At 39.4% G+C, this 16,318-nt stretch overlaps 2 protein-coding genes and 1 long non-coding RNA gene across 4 annotated transcripts; 1 reads left to right on the top strand and 2 right to left on the bottom strand.

Moving 5' to 3' along the window:
- The first annotated feature begins 2,993 nt into the window (after positions 1-2,993).
- LOC4330329 (brassinosteroid-responsive RING protein 1) lies at positions 2,994-4,033 on the top strand. The gene has a single exon (XM_015768304.3). The coding sequence runs from the start codon at positions 3,137-3,139 to the stop codon at positions 3,629-3,631; it is 495 nt and encodes a 164-aa protein (XP_015623790.1). The 5' UTR covers positions 2,994-3,136; the 3' UTR covers positions 3,632-4,033.
- Positions 4,034-5,108: 1,075 nt separating this feature from the next.
- Positions 5,109-6,396, bottom strand: LOC136355452 (uncharacterized). The gene is made up of 2 exons (XR_010739705.1): positions 6,251-6,396; positions 5,109-5,676 (listed from the first exon to the last, which is right to left on the bottom strand). It is a non-coding gene; the product is annotated as an uncharacterized lncRNA (long non-coding RNA).
- A 777-nt stretch (positions 6,397-7,173) lies between these two features.
- LOC4330328 (MADS-box transcription factor 6-like) lies at positions 7,174-15,359 on the bottom strand. Of its 2 annotated transcripts, none has more exons than NM_001401921.1 (8): positions 14,952-15,265; positions 12,115-12,193; positions 10,117-10,178; positions 9,786-9,885; positions 8,416-8,457; positions 8,065-8,106; positions 7,822-7,967; positions 7,174-7,645 (listed from the first exon to the last, which is right to left on the bottom strand). In NM_001401921.1, the coding sequence occupies exons 1-8, from the start codon at positions 15,131-15,133 to the stop codon at positions 7,546-7,548; spliced, it is 753 nt and encodes a 250-aa protein (NP_001388850.1). In that variant the 5' UTR covers positions 15,134-15,265; the 3' UTR covers positions 7,174-7,545. The 2 variants fall into 2 exon arrangements, with proteins under 2 accessions (NP_001388850.1, XP_066163137.1); XM_066307040.1 differs by having other exon boundaries at positions 7,239-7,645; positions 9,801-9,885; positions 14,952-15,359.
- Positions 15,360-16,318: the final 959 nt, after the last annotated feature.

The following is a 16,318-nucleotide window of genomic DNA, read 5'->3' as shown; positions in this document are numbered from 1 at the left end:
TCTGGGCCAAGCACGCTTAACCCTGGAGTTTTTTTGGAGATTGGCTTCCGGAAAAGAAGTTGCAACTTGTTGATATGAGTATTCTATTAATCCTATTAAGCCCTAGGCCGGGATGTAACGGAATATGGGATTATAGATAAAATACAATCATAACCGACTAAAATCCCGGGTATTTCCTTGACATACAAGTTTAGAATCTGACTCGAGTCTTCGTAGAGATATTCCATCTATATTTGGTACCGTATATTCGACTAAATTACAACTGTGATGTAGATATGGGGTATCCATAATCTCCACACTCATTGAATCATCCATCAAACAGTGTCGTGTTACTACTATCATACCTGCTCCGTGAACGTTTTTGTTCATTTGTTCCGCCTCCCCTGTCATGCATCTCCCTTCAGCGGTTCGGCCAAATGGCTGTCGACCCATTCTTGGTACATTCGGCACCGTTTGCTTTTCGCATTGATTCTCGAACTCCAATCGTCTACGAGAACCCTTTTCCAGCCACGCTGGTCACGCTGCGGCTCGAGCGTAGCTGCGTAACGCGACCCAAATCTTGCCCGACAGCAACAGCCAACTCGAACCAATCTCTTACTGCCGCGGCAAATTCTACCCCATTCCCCGTGCTGCCGTGCACATCGCTGTGTCTCGGTGTCAATTCACTCGCCTAACCGCGAAAGAGACCGCTCAGCGAACCGAAATCATGCGCTCGGCCGTGCGTGCCACCGGTAGACATGCCTCTTCGCGACAGAGAGGATGGCTCACCGAATTCGTGCACCCTTCCCATGTAAACACGCAAAGGCAATTGATTGCAACGTGCACCGTCGTGTGCCACTGTGCCGCTGGGGTTTAGAAGAGGGGTTTGCGAGAGCACAACCATGAGGCGGCCATGATCCATGATTGCCCAGGCGCCCACAAAGCCAAGATGCTCTCCTTAAAAACTTGCAAAAGTTCTTGTTCTCCTAAATCTTTTTTCGTCAGGACGAAATGGGCACAGATGGCGACTAGCGCCTATAATGTTTTTGACATCAGTCCCCGTGTTGTTGGCTTTAGAGCGATACTGCCTCGGTTGAAATTTTTTTTATGTGGTGCGTCCTGATTTTAAAACGTAAATTTTACAGATTTTGATCAACCAGTAGTCCAATAACAAATACATTTAGTGTAAAAAAAATAGATTATTAAATTCATATTTTAAGAAAAGCACAATTTTCTAGTTGCTCTAAAGACCAGCGAAAAAAAATTTTCATTGTGACATGTATTTGGATCATGCTAACTATAACGATGCAGATTATAGCAATGAATGTGTAGGAAATGCAATCGCGTCTTTAGATCTGGAGATAAAATACAAAATTGCTCAGAAAAATTGACTACGTCTTATAATCCCTCTAGTACCATCGCACCATCACCTAACTCATTTCAACCTTTTCAAGTAGATTATCCATCTATCTAGGCCGTATACCCCTCCCCCCTCTCCCATCATCAATTTCGCTATCTCCTCAATCTAGAGAAGCAGAGTGGTTACACTATCATCCACCTTTAACATATAATCATCACTTAAGTTCTCCAATCTTATTGGCTTTGATTCTCTCTAGTTATTGTCATCCTCTCCCATTACCCTATTTAAAGTAAGGCGGGTAGCTTTTGAAAAGACCATACTTGAAAATTGATTTTTGTCATTTTCTTTTCCAAGTAAGTTTCTCAAAACTACATATAATTTAACTAAACTATTGCAAATCTAAAGATTTAGTAATATAATTATCACAAAACCTACATAATTTAGAGTTTGAGTTTCTAGCACTAATGTTACATTGAGTTATAAATATCTAAGTTTTGTTATTAAATTGATACTAAATCTGGATTTATGATAACTTTGTTAATAAATTTATAGTTTTATTATGAATTTGGTATTAAATTTGTAGTTTTATGGTACATTATTTTAAATCTATGGTATTATGATAGATTAGTTAATATATTTGTAATTATATGAAATTTACTTTTTCTTCAAAAAAAATTGTATTCAAGAAATTATTTTGAATAGTTTTTTTAATGTTACATAGTTCGATTTCGCTCTTTCCAACTCAGAATCTGCCCTAGACTAGTTTGATTGCAAAACCTATTCCCCATAACGTTACCAAGTTCGTCACTGCTATCTGTGTCCCAATCCCAACCGTCCATCTCTATCCATGTGCTAGTGGCTCCATCAATGCAACTAACGGACGTGTCCTCTCTCGTCCACACTAGGACTAGCCAATGTGGTTTACAACCGTCAAGCGCTGACTTGTTCTTCGATCGTCTTCATCTCGGATAGCGCCTGTCAACTGTATGAATTGAACATGGACATACGGTTGCGAATTACTCCGTATAGTACCCTTGAGTCTCGCTCTGAACCACTAGTGCCTGGTGGACTCCGTCACGCAGTGAGCATCGGGGAAAAAAAAAGCAAAACATGACTCCACTTCCGTGCTGTACTCTGGTGAGGCGAGAAAAGTCGAAAACCGCATAGCAAGTTGTACAAGTGTATTATTAGTAGGAGTAAACAACACAAGCAACAGTATGGAGTAGAAGCACCTACGAATTTTCCGTCTGACCAGCGAGCCCGTCATCCGTCTTTGCCGCGCCGGGGACCCCACGCCCACTCGCCCTCGCCCAAATCAAGTTTCGGCGTGCGTTTCCCATGTGCCCCCACGCCCGTAGTCCGTGCGCACGTACCAGGGCGGCGGGGGCACCACCCCGGTCAAACTCAAACGAACTCAAAACAACCCGCGACGTTGTCCCGTTACGCGTCAGCTTGCCACGCCACGCGGTTAAAACGTACGGCAAGCGCGCCTCTGGTTCCTTCCGCACGCCGCACGCGCGTTATCCACCAAAAACCACGTGAAAACGTCTCGGTATCGATCACCTCACCACACCGCCCGCGAGGCCGCGACCGCCGACCGGCGCCCATCACCGCTGGCGCTCTATATAAGCGCGCGCGCTCGTAACGACTAGTCGTCACTCGTCACCATCCTCCCCCTTTGCTTTCCACGACTCTCTTTCGCCGCAGTCTCTGCTTCCGTGCATCCATCGGCGTTCGGCGACTCGGTGTATAGTAGTATTGCCAACTGTGCGTAGCAAGCTCGATACAGCGGCGATCATGGGGTTCCCTCTGGTGTGCTACTGCATGGCGATCCCCAAGCCGCTCATCGCCTTGGCCAAGCTCCTCGCCGCCATCAGGGAGGCCCTCCAGCTGATGCTCTTCGTCGTCGGGATCTGCCACCACCCGGAGCGATCGGGCCGCCCGGCTGCCGTCGACGCCCCGCTGCCCGACGAGGTGAAGGACCGCCTCCCGCCCCTCGAGTTCGCCCAGCTGCTCGCGGCCTCGGAGCACGGCTGTCATGGCTGCGACGACGACGAGGCGGTGGCGGGGTGCATCGTGTGCCTGGAGAGGCTGGAGGCGGATGACGTGGTGCGGCGGCTGGGCAACTGCGCGCACGCGTTCCACCGCGGCTGCATCGACCGGTGGATCGACCTCGGCCGGTTGACGTGCCCGCTGTGCCGCTCCACCCTGCTGCCGCGCGCGCGCCCCGCCGCCGGCCCGCGCGGGCGACTGGGCCGCCTCGCCACCCGCCTCACGGGCGTCGTTTGGTGAATCAATATTTGGCCCGCGCGACCGCGACGCGACACGGGATCGGTTGGGTGGGAGGGCAGTCGCGCCATTTCACAGCCTAAGCTAGCTTACTGCTGCTGTTAATCAACGGAGACAAAGCTCTCTTTCCCTTTCGTTTCCTTTTTCTTTTTCTGCCGAGGATTATCCAGCTGGAGGAGAGTGGTACGTGTCGGAATGCGGTGGAATATATCGATGATTAGACGGTAGGAACAATTAATTAGAAGCAGGCAAGCAGCTGGTTGGTTGGCCCGGCCTGGCACCTGGCATGATCATTGGGAGGTTCATGTAATTACTGCGATGATTAGATACTGCATGTAAGTAAATCATGTCATAGAGATAATACACCTGTGTACAGTGGTATAATGATAAACGGTTCATTTGGTATGTCTCTGTTTTTCTGGTCCGGTATTGGGTTTTTCAATGTTTGCAAATTGAACCTTTATGGTTATACTAGTACGTCACTGAACCGAGAGCTGAACTGGTCCATTTTGCATATATAATTTATTGATCCACTTGATCATGATGCATGATTGTGTATCAACTGGAATGTCTTTATGATTTTGTAGGACTGGGATCATTTGTCCTATACAGAAGCTCCTAGCTAGTCGTTGCAAAACTAATGTGTGGAATATTCCAAATTTGCCTCTTTATCCTTCCACAGTTCTAAATGTGGAAGGAACAGGGCATATATCTATTTCGAGTCAGCTACACTCATATTTCTGAACTTTCGGTGTAAATTTCGAGTATAACTTTTTTAAATTAAGTGCGACTCAATTACTTCTCTCTGATTTTCAATTGTTGACGTGTGGACCCGCTACATAAGGAACCCGGCCATATATCAGTAATGAGTAATCCACGTTAGAGAGAAGCTAGATGATCTTAATCCCTCCTCGTTCTTAGTACTTTGTTATTTAATTATTGACTGTGTTCGAAGTAAACAAACAAACGGCCCAAGATAAGCTGACTGAATTGACTGGTCCCGTTCTTTTCTTTAATAAGAGTTGGATGAAAAATTAAGATTTTCGTGGCACGTTTTTTAAACTACTAAACGATGTGTTTTGTGCGAAAATTTTCTATATGAAAGTTGCTCTAAAATATCATATTAATATATTTTTCAAGTTCGTAATAATTAAAACTCAATCAATCATACGTTAATACCATCTCGTTTTGCATAAAAAACTTAACCTTAGGTGGTGTTTGAATCTCCTGAAAATGAAGATGAAGATAAAGATTAAGTGTTTCACGCAAAATGAGGTGGTAATAACGTGTGATTAATTGAGTTTTAATTATTACAAACTTAAAAAATGGAGTAATATGATATTTTAGAGCAACTTTCATATAGAAAGTTTTCGCACAAAACACATCGTTTAGTAGTTTAAAAAGCGTGCCACGAGAATCCAAAATTTTATCCTACCCTTGCAGAAGAAACAAACGGGGCATCTTCAGGAGAAAAGAACACAGCCTTGAAAGCACATTGGCATCAAATTTAACCTTTAAAAAGCAAATAGTCTAGCTTACCTGCTAAGGTCCTTTATAATGAACCTGTGTATCGAGTTTAAGTATCACACTTAGTACATATGGTTGTTCGTATTTACGGTTAATTGTTCTTTAAGTTGTTAGCAATGTACTTGTCAACAACGAGGCTCCTACGATAACTTTATCATTCTTATGATATACACTCATAGTTAGAAGCACGGTGTGCATGAGTGTTCATAAGGACAAATATATAAGTGTATACGAGTGTTTTTGTATTTGCGTCTATTATATGTTTAAATAAAATATCACCTAAATAAATATGAATATAGTACGTATTTAACTAGACCAGCAGTTTGAATTAAATCTACTACTAGTATGTACTTGCGCCATTAACTGGATTCTTCCAACGTTCTTCTCTCACCTTGAACGAAAGTACATTCATCAATATCAGCAACACCAATCATTTTCGGCCATGATCAGATGGCCCTGCGTGCCTGTTGAGCCACCTTCCCTTGTGAGATAAAGGCTACAGCTTCAGCAATCTACAGAAACTGAAGGAAAAAATTCTGTATAATATTGAATGCATATGTACGTACCAATCAATTGATGAGTGCACATGACATCCTACTTGATTAATTATTGGGTTATGGCAAATTCGATCAGATTCCTTTATTCAATAGTACAATTAGTTTGCACCCATACCGTTACAAGAAAAAAACGAGATCATCTTCATGCTTCTGATTGTCATGTCATTGTCATTATTCAATAACTAAACAGTACTAGCTGGAATGAAGTTCTGGAGATAAACATTGCATACATGTTGTGGTTTCATTGAAAAGGGGATGTCGATCAAAAGTCCAATATGTTATATATGTTATATATCGTCACAAATTTTCTTGTAACCATGAGTTGTTTTGGCTATGGTTCACACGCACTATATAGTTTGTATATAAAAATAAATATTTTACAAATTTGTGTGCTAGATTATAACCGCGCCTCACAATTTCATGAATCGTCAAAGTGATTACTCTAAAAAAATATTAATAGAAAATCCAAGAATTGAAGTCACATATTGGATGGTGATACTAAATCAGAAAAATAAAACAAATTAGATGCTGATCATACCTTCATGTGTGTCAAGCATGTGAAAGATTGCTACACAACGAGGATTAGAAGGCTGATGCCATTGTGTAATGAATGGAGGAGAGCTGTGACAAGGTGACAAAAGAGGCTAGCAACTGGGTGAGATCACAATGGGGCTAACGGTTGTGAGGATTATGGTTGGGGAAGGATGGTAGAGGAATGGTTTCATATATATACACCACAAAAAGATTCCAAACATAAATCGTTTTCAACTTTTGCACAAGAACTAAAATAGTAATTAAATTAATGTATGTTACAATCCATTCATGAGAGTGATACAATGTATTACCTTTGTTTTAGATTATAATTTGTTTTGACTTTGGTTAAAGTCAAACTATTTTAAATTCGACCAAATTTATAAACAAATTTAGTAATACTTGCAATACCAAATTAATTTAATTAAATCTATAATTCAATATGTTTTTATAATATATTTGTCTTGTGTTGAATATGTTACTACTTTTATCTACAAACTTGGTTAAACTTGAAACAGTTTAACTTTGACTAAAGTTAAAACAACTTATAATCTGAAATAGAGGGAGTACATATTTAGAGTAATTTTACAGTTATTGAGTAAGTACTGGGATTTTAGTGTAAAATTTTGTACTTCTCGATACACTACCTCAGTTTCAGGTTATAAGACTTTCAAGCATTGTCCACATTCATATATAAACGGAGAAAGTACTAAATTTTGTATTAAAAAAATTTGATACCTCTTGATACATTTTAAGTGATGTAAAATTTCTCATGTATTTAACAAGGGCAACAATAAGAAAAAACTAAAAATTGTCTTAAATATCCTAGAGTGACTTGTATATTATGAAAGTTTACCATTCAACATTTGGTACTGGAGGTACCATAAATTTTGATATCCCAAAATATTTTCTAGTATAAAATTTGGTATTGGATGGTAAAATTGCTCTTATACTAAAGATGTGATTTTGGAAAGAAATCATCCATACACATCATCTAAAATGAAACCGTTGTCGTCGGTCACATATGCTATATAGAGTACGTAATAAACAGTTTACCCAAAGCTGGTAAGATTATTTTCAAACAAGATCCAAATCAAAACATAAAAAGGTAGCACGGAAACACAACCACGGACGCAGAAGGTGCAAACAGCTAGCAGTAGCTTACACACAAAAACATACAGATTAAAGGGCCACGCAAGACCATTAGGTGGCTCGCAGAGAGATCCGAGATACATGTAGCCCACTCCACATCCCTTTTATTATTAGCTCCAACTTCTGACAGCTGATCGATGGCTGCTTAGCTCAAAGAACCCATCCCAGCATGAAGTTGTTCTCTGCACCTGCAGGGGCAGTGCTCCTCTGAATAGTGTTTGCTTCAGCAGGCACAAATTGATGAGGATACCTAGTAACATAATCGTTTTTCAGATAATATAATGGAAGCAAGATATACACAGTCAGTTTGATGAGAATCTTTCATTAGTTCTACTAGTTCGGATGCTGTGATCGAGCTGTATGCATTTGAGCTAGAAGTTATAAGTATATGCATTTCTGGTCTTGGCTTTTCTTGATTAATCTTACCCAATTTGCAAGGTGGGTTCAGAGTCCATGGCCGCGGAGTGTGGCGGCGGCTGCACGTATGCGGCGCCATTCTCCACCACGGCGCCCTGAGCCCAGGAGGCTTGCTGCATGGCTCTGTAGTTGCTGGTGGAACCTTCAACCTCGAGCTGCAGCATTGGATATGAGAATATATGAATGAAAATTATCAATAAATAATTATATGTGCACCGCATTGGCATAACAGATTTCCGAGTGAATAAGAACCTTGTGCTTGAGTTGCCTATTAATTTCACCCAGCTGACGCTCCTGTGGCACAAGAAAAATATATTGGAGATAGTATAATATGTAACAACTCTCATGAAAGAAATCTCTCGCAAGAACGAAGCTACCATTTCTTTAGTTATACAGTCAAAGGCTACACGATCTACCCTAATTAACTTGCATGCGGTATACCCTAGCAGCCTTGCTGGCAATATAGATGCATTGTCAAAGCTAGCCAAGTCATTTCGTGGTTTAATTTAGATTATCACTAGTAGCTAGCACTCCTGAAGTCACCCGCCCATGGCAATGCTGATACTGTATGTATGCTTGAGAAACTTTGGATTGATAATGTACCTTTCTGCGAAGTTCCTCCACTTGTTCCATCATCAGTTGCGTCTGCACAAAAACCATTCAAGCACAGTCATATTGAGTTGACAGTAATATAATGAAGTGTAGATTATATCCAGTTTCTGAACTTTCATGTGTTCTACCTAGCTATTTCTTGGGATCTTTTATGGTCCTTGGGAGATTTTGAAGCATGTACGACGCACCACAAAATGAATACTAGTGTATATTTAATCTCTCTACCTCTATCCTTCAAAGTTCTATTTTCTTTGGGTTATTCACTTATTCTTTTTTTAGCAGCTAAATTTTCCTGAAACTCCAGAATTGAAGCCATATTATTTCATCAGCTACTCATTGTCATTACTATCCTTGTTGACGGGATTGTCATGCAGCTTTGAAGTGTTTTATTTTGAAAAGAGTAAACATATAATTATTAATTAGCCTAAACAAGCAGCCATAAGTAGTAGTATATCTGAAATTGACAGTTTAGATTAATGTTGCAGTTGCTCGGCCCTGTCACTACACATGTATCCATATAAAGAAAAAGGGCATGCGTGCTAGCCATTCTATATTTCTATTCTATACTTAGATAGTCTTTTATATGAAATTTAGTGCCACTGTATGCATCACCTTCGTGCCTAGAATAGGGTGAATTTATCAAGATACATGCTACGCCCAGTTGCTTCAAATTACTTGTCATTCTACGTTTGTCCTAATTCAAACACTTATATATATTTTTGACCATTAGTTTCTAAAAAAATGATACTATAGTTTAACACCACAAGGGTTATGTTGTTAGATACACAACATGAAAAATCCTTACAGAATGTACAGTTCACATTTTGTTAAACTACACAAATTTCCAGAAATTGATGGTTAAAGATAATGACTTAGGGCAAATTTATGAAACAAAGGGATTACTTATGCTGCATAGTAGCTTTCACACTTCTTTAAAAATATCATCAGTTGACCTTTACCATAAAATAAGGTATCAATATTCTAAGTGAAATATGTCTTGGCTTTCTACCAAACCACCACCATGCATTAGCTAGAGATTGAAACAATTTTATGCAATTCTCTTTAGATAATGTAGGATAAGCATTCCCAGTTATTATGTTCACTTCCATGAACAAAAACAAATTAGTTAGGTGCTCTTTATATAAACTTTAGCAAGGGGATATTCCATAGCTAGCGTACACCTCCTGTCTATTTATAAATATATATAACTTTACCTACAAACTAAAGACATACTGTATATTTTATTGCTTCTCACGTATTGCACCTATATCCAAATCAGTGGACAAATAACAAGCGAACCAGGGTAGGCTAGAAACAGAAGTATTTTGGTTCCAAACAAAGGACTGCAGAATGCCATAAACCTTTCTCTGTCTCGCCTGTGATAGTGCACATTCAAGCTGTTTCTCCAGCTGCTGCAATTCTTTGACGCTGAGTGGTCCAAGATCCTCCCCAAGCAAGTGCCTTTAAGAATCAAGCAAAACCCAAAGAGCATAATGTAAATATTAAGGTAAATTGCATGACACATAAAGTTTCGCAGCAGCTATATTACAGAATAATGTGTGTAAATGCACGTTATGGGCTGCTTCTTCCCTCTTTCCCTTAACACAACATTATCACTTGCATGCATGTTATAGAAAAATATATTGTGTATTTGCAGGAGTTATGCTTCTTGGAGAGATCATAGTGAAATACCTTTGAGTGCGCTGCAAAGCTTCAAATTTTGCTTTCAACTTTGACATTTCATGGTACCAACTCTTCAGGATCAGAGGAAAAGAAAAACCATTAGTTCAGTTCACAAAAATATTTATCAGCTAGTTCTAACGACTAAGGAACTGTGTGTTTGGCGAATCATACACTGAATATTAGTGTTACACAGAGCAAATTAACTTTCTGCGGTTTCTTTAAACACTTGATAAAAGTCGTTTGTGAATTTTAACTAAATATGTCACATGGCCTCCTTGTACATATACGTTGGGCTTATTCTTTTTTTAAAATTTTGTGAAACATGCTATTAATGATACAGCTAGCAAACTATATATACTGATTATTGGGCAAATAAGTTGCAGGATGTCAATGATATAAATATAACCAAGTGACATAACTCCTTAGATATTTTGCGGTTGGTAAGTTCTCAAGAATTTCAATTTGATCTCATGACTTTTGAAATTATGCACAAGGGCATCTATGTTTTTGTTTGAAATGTTATGAGGACGTACTCTAATTGATTGACTGAAATTTAGAATCACCATAAAGAGTACTCCCTCCGTCCCACGAAAAACCAACCTAGGCTGTGTTTAGTTCCACGCCAAAATTGGAAGTTTGAAGATATTGGAACGATGTGACGGAAAAGTTGGAAGTTTGTATGTAGGAAAGTTCGATGTGACGGAAAAGTTAAAAGTTTGAAAAAAAAATTGGAATCTAAACAGGGCCCTAGTACTGGATGTGACATATCCTAGTCCAATGAATCTGGACGTACCCTGACTGAGGGAGTACTATCTGGTCACAGAGGTACACCCTTATTTTTTTGGGATGTGCACTATTGTTGTACATTCAATCACCATCTATATTTAAATATTGAACTACATCGACTAATTTACTTCATACTGGTGGCTGTATTTTAGCCTAGCTAGGAGTATATTTGTATATTCGTCGATGCAGGGAATATATACTTCATATTCGATGCAGGGAATACTTCATGTAAGGTTACACTAGGGAGCTAGGGGCACAAAAAGTCATTTAGACTAGCTATTTGTATATTCTATGCTGGTAAAAACCTATACTAGGTGCAACATTTCTGAATACATATACGCCGTAAACAGCACGATCTTGCATTGTAATATGGTATAATTATAACAAACAACTAGTTTGATACCCCGCGCGTTGCTACGGGATTTTATGGTGATGATAAACAACTTTGTAAATATGTGCTTACAAACAGAATTGAAGAATTGAAATATCAAAAGTAAACATTCTAAAATAATAAAGTGTAAAGTTGGCATTTGAGTGGTAGATGGTTAAGGGATATAGCAGTGGCTTAATATGGGGGATGCATGTAATGCATGACCAGGAGCACTTAAGTGGGTCATCCATTGATGTGCCTAATTACCCATGGCAGTTTCCTTACTTAAGGCATGCACAGTTAAACAAACAAAGATGCATTTGATCCGACGGCTATTGATTATCGATGATGTGGCTTAACCTGGATGCTTCTTTATAGTGTTAATGCTTGTAGTGGGTACCAACTATATAGGAAGAAGGGATTGTCTTTGTTGTCCTCCTTTGACATGTCAATAAAAACTTCATTTATTACATAAAATATGGTTAATGCATGCCGGTGTTGAAATTCTACTAGTTTAATTCTTCTAAACTTTGCCATTCTTTAGAATGCTTTTACGAAAAGAACATCCGATTTAGTAGCTGTGTCAAGTAAAATATTTTAAGTCACTGCAAATTAGCTTTGGGATACATCATCAAATTAACACAGTTATGCTAATCTGTGTACTTTTTATTGAATGTAATCTCACAATACGATGAAAATACCTAGCTAGGTTTATACTGTAGCTAATTTCAATGTCAGGACATTGATAATTGCATATTCATACAAAAATATATATAGTAAAAAAACAAGACCCATTTTGAAACCAAAACCAACAGCAGAAATTCATGACCAGTTCATGCAGATATATATACCTGGGTTTCAGAAAGTGCATTGTTGGAATCTTGAGCATTGTAGCAACAATGTTGGTACCTTTCTAAAGTCTTTGTTATGCTGCACAAAAATGTTATATGTAAATTTCTCATATATCAAATTACTACGACGTAAAAAGTGCATAGATGTTATTTATAGAGGCAGAAGCTTATATTATAATGATATCAAAGGTCACTCTATATTTACTATTTCTTTTCGTCCAACAAAATGATCATGTTTTTTTTGGCAAAACATAGTATGTAAGAACGTAAAAAAAAAACATAGAAATGTTACTTGTAGAGCCAGAAGCTTATATTATAACTCTTGATTTATGACATAGATAATTTTTTTCATCCAACAAACTGATCACATGTGTTTTGATAAAACATGCAGTCAGCTTTCATCGTTGAAGTGGCTTTGTGTGAGATATCACGAAGTGACTTTGTGTTGCATTTATAGATTGATAAAATTATTGGTTACAATAACTAGGTTTTACTACCTCCGCCCTAAATTAGTGGTTGCTTTAACTTTTTCTTGTAACATTTGACCATTCATCTTATTTGAAAAATTAGTGCACTTATAAAAAAAGATAAGTCATATTTGAAATACTTTTGATAATAAAGTAAATCACAAACAAAATAAATAATAATACGATAATTTTTTTAAATAAGATAAATAACCAAACGTTAAAAGAATAACTGAAAGCGACAAGTATTTAAAAGTGATCGATGTGTAGAGACACACACAAATCTAGGCGAATGCTTTGTAAACCATAAACAAGAAGCTTGTGAACAACACAATTAATGGTCCAAGGCATAAACTGATTAGTGGTGTGAAGAAGGAAAAGATGGTCCGAGGTATAAACAATAATTGATTAGTGTCCCAATTGCTTCAAGAAGTATAGACCCTTGACTATTCAGGGAAAAAAAAGACTTTCCTGACGGTCAAAACACAGGCGCGCCGACTCCAATTCAAAACGAACACATGCATGATTTTACAGAAGGAAATCAAGGTCTGTTTCTTATACAAATACATGTTAGATCGTCTGGTTAGTTGAAGTGATAACAACAGCTTTTTCATGCATGAAAAGATCATCTCAAATGCCTGGTGAATATAGGCTTTATCTTATAATGGTCAAAACAGATTGAAACATATTAAATATATACTCGAAAAAGAATAGACTGAAAAATATCAAATCTTTTTCAATGAAACAGTTGGATGCATACATAGTTAAATTCAGGCGCGCGCGCGCGCACATATATATATATATGCATATAGCATCTAATTAACCCTTCAGTTGATTTTCCCTATTGTATGATTTTCACAATCAAAGATGTGGATTGGATCTTGAAAAGTTATAATGTTATCCACATAAACTCTATACTTAGCGGGAAATATGCCAAAAACAAAACAAAAGAGCTAGATTTTACATATAAACATGTGAGTGCAGATTATAAAAAATCCCCCTTATCAAGGAAAAAATGTCATCACGAATAAATAGAGAAATTACCCTGTTAAGCTCCCTTTTTTCATAATAAGTAAAACTTTTCGTGCACCATTTTAGATCTGTCACAAACGTACCCACCAACTAGGCAAATAATGAAAAGATCTCCAAGTTGAGCTAGTACGAAACAACTAGGAGTCAAGCAACATCCATGATTAGTAAAGAATAAAGAATGGTTTAAGCCGTAGTAGGAATCGTCATGAAATGAGGAGAAAGAAGAGCAAAGATCAAATATAGACAATTTTGGCCACACCACCACAAGCGAAACAGATGCAGGCCTGACATCAAGTGTTGATATATAGAAAATCCATTCAACATATTTCCGGTTGAACTTACATACAGTCAAATTGAGAATGCATCATGCTATAACTGACAGATCAAAATGATCAAGCCAAGATGAGGAAGAAGATAGAACAAGAGAAGGGGGGGGGGGAAATAAGGTGATGGCATCAGAACTCAAAGTATGAAGACCTCCCGAGCAAAAATAGATCTAATTAAATTTCTTCCAGTATATATGGAAGTAGAAAACACGAATTAAATTTGATTCATGCTGAGAAACATGGCATGAGATCCGAAGGAAGTGGAAAGCTAGGAGAAGGGTGATGAAGAACAATGAAATTGATCAGTTCATAGCATGGGGAGGTGAGGGTAAGACCAAAATGGAGCGGTGCTACGCTGCTACGCCGATTCTTCCAGGGTCATCACAAAGTATGAAAATCAATGTGCCGGAAAGATCTTAATACCAGAAGGGGCTCCCCTGATGGATCAAAAAGGAAAGAACATACCTTCCTTTCTAGTTTGCAGCCTTCATGCTAACTCTCCACTCAGTTCTCACACACAACACACCCTCTCTAGTACTGGTTTTGAGAAATTTATCGTTCGAGCTGTCTCTGACACACGCACAACCCGGAAGATGGGCAATAATAATCCAAGGAAGACCCGGAGAAACTGGAAGAAAGAGGTCAGCAGGAGTAGGGTTTGTATAGATCCGCTGAAAAGATATCCTCCCATGCTAGTTAGGGATCCGGCCTCCCGGTTTATAAGAACACCGCGCCATGTCCCTATAGTAGTATGCACAGACACACACAGACAGACGGAATAAAATAATTAACATGGCCAGGTAAGTATAGTAGCTCGGCTACTTGGCACCTGCTAAAAATAAATGAAAAAGAAAACGAGAAACCCCAGAGGAGCAGGACGCCGTTGCAGCAGATAAAAGAAACAAAAAAGAACAAAAAAAAAGAAGCAATTGATCAGAGAAAACAGCAGATCTGCAGGTTCAAATTGATGCTGGTTTGTTGGTTGTGTGTGTTGTTGTGTCTGTATTAATTATACCCGGCGCTGCCGAACTCGTAGAGCTTGCCGCGGCTGGAGAAGATGATGAGCGCGACCTCGGCGTCGCAGAGAACGGACAGCTCGTAGGCCTTCTTGAGGAGGCCGTTGCGGCGCTTGGAGAAGGTGACCTGCCTGTTGATCTTGTTCTCGATGCGCTTCAGCTCAACTCTTCCCCTCCCCATCTCGCCCGATCGATCGAACGATTCCTCAGCTCAGCACCGATCAGCAAGCACAGGCTAGCTAGCTCCTCCTCCACCACCACCACCACTGCCTCTCTTCTTGCTTGCTAAAGCCTCCAATGATGACGAGAATATAACGAGCCGCGCGAGAAGAGGAGAATATTAGTGGAGTCGAGTCCGGAGAAAGGACATTGGGCACTGTACCACAGTAGTACACTAGTACTAGTAGTAGCTCTTTGTGAAACTGGTTTCTTGCTTGCTTTGACACACATCTCTCTTTCTATCTCTCTCTCTCTCCCTCCATCACAATTCACACACCTCCTCTCCCTTTCAACAATAAAGAAGGGTAACTTTGGCGTGGGGCTAGCAAGTTTACCACAGGTTTTACCCTAACTGGGAAGCACGAGCCAAAATGGGGGCAATCCAATGCCACACCCGCCACACCACAAATATACACCGTTGCGATGATGCATATATGCATATACACGAGGAAGATGGCCAAAGGAGGGGAGAGGGCTACTCCCAGACTCACAGTCTCTCTCTCTTGCGCGCGCACACACACTGCTCTCCTAGACTTAACCCAAACCATGTATGTCGCCACCTACTGGTCCAATGGACCACGGCACCGTCCGGTAGAGGCTGCCCAAAAATAAAGAAGCAGGGAGGGGAGGCTTAAGGATTGTTTTGCCAGCATCTGTGCTTTATCCAATAATCCAGTTTGCCTTTGGGTGCATATGCATGGTAGAGCTAGGTAGTAGTAGTACTTGTATTATTCTCCTCTCCCCATATCTTTGACAAATTCCAGTTGCCGGGCATACTGCTCATGCATGATTAATGTTTTTCCTTTCCCTTTTTTTCTCTTTTTGTTTTTTTGCGTAGCTAGGCTCGATCTACTGCACGGTTCCAACATATATTGCTGCAGGTACTTCTTGTGACTTGTTTAGTAAAAAGAATTGCGTAAATATCATTTGTTTCATTGTAACTAATTTTATCATTGAAGGTATATATATTTGCGCAAACTATCTAAATAAGATACATGGTTAAATATATGACCAAAAGTCAATAGGATCGTATATTTAAAAACAGAAGTAGTAATAAAGAAGGCTAACTTTGCACGACAAAGAAAATTGCAAAATGATCCCCATTTATAGAAAAATCCATTGAGCTTGTGCTCTCAAGCTTACTAAT

This window comes from Oryza sativa, chromosome 2, assembly GCF_034140825.1.
Source record: "Oryza sativa Japonica Group chromosome 2, ASM3414082v1".
Taxonomy (NCBI): domain Eukaryota; kingdom Viridiplantae; phylum Streptophyta; class Magnoliopsida; order Poales; family Poaceae; genus Oryza; species Oryza sativa.
Note: the sequence above shows the minus strand (reverse complement) of the source record. Positions and strands in the feature narration are given on the sequence as shown.

Bases quoted from the DNA above. Each gene is read 5' to 3' on its own strand.
- LOC4330329 (XM_015768304.3), top strand. From the start codon at position 3,137: ATGGGGTTCCCTCTGGTGTGCTACTGCATGGCGATCCCCAAGCCGCTC.
- LOC4330328 (NM_001401921.1), bottom strand. From the start codon at position 15,133: ATGGGGAGGGGAAGAGTTGAGCTGAAGCGCATCGAGAACAAGATCAAC. The intron at 9,886-10,116 runs GTATTTCACTAT...TGATTCTTAAAG, and splicing joins GCTTTGCAGCGCACTCAAAG to GCACTTGCTTGGGGAGGATC. The intron at 8,107-8,415 runs GTACATTATCAA...CTTGTGCCACAG, and splicing joins TGGAGGAACTTCGCAGAAAG to GAGCGTCAGCTGGGTGAAAT.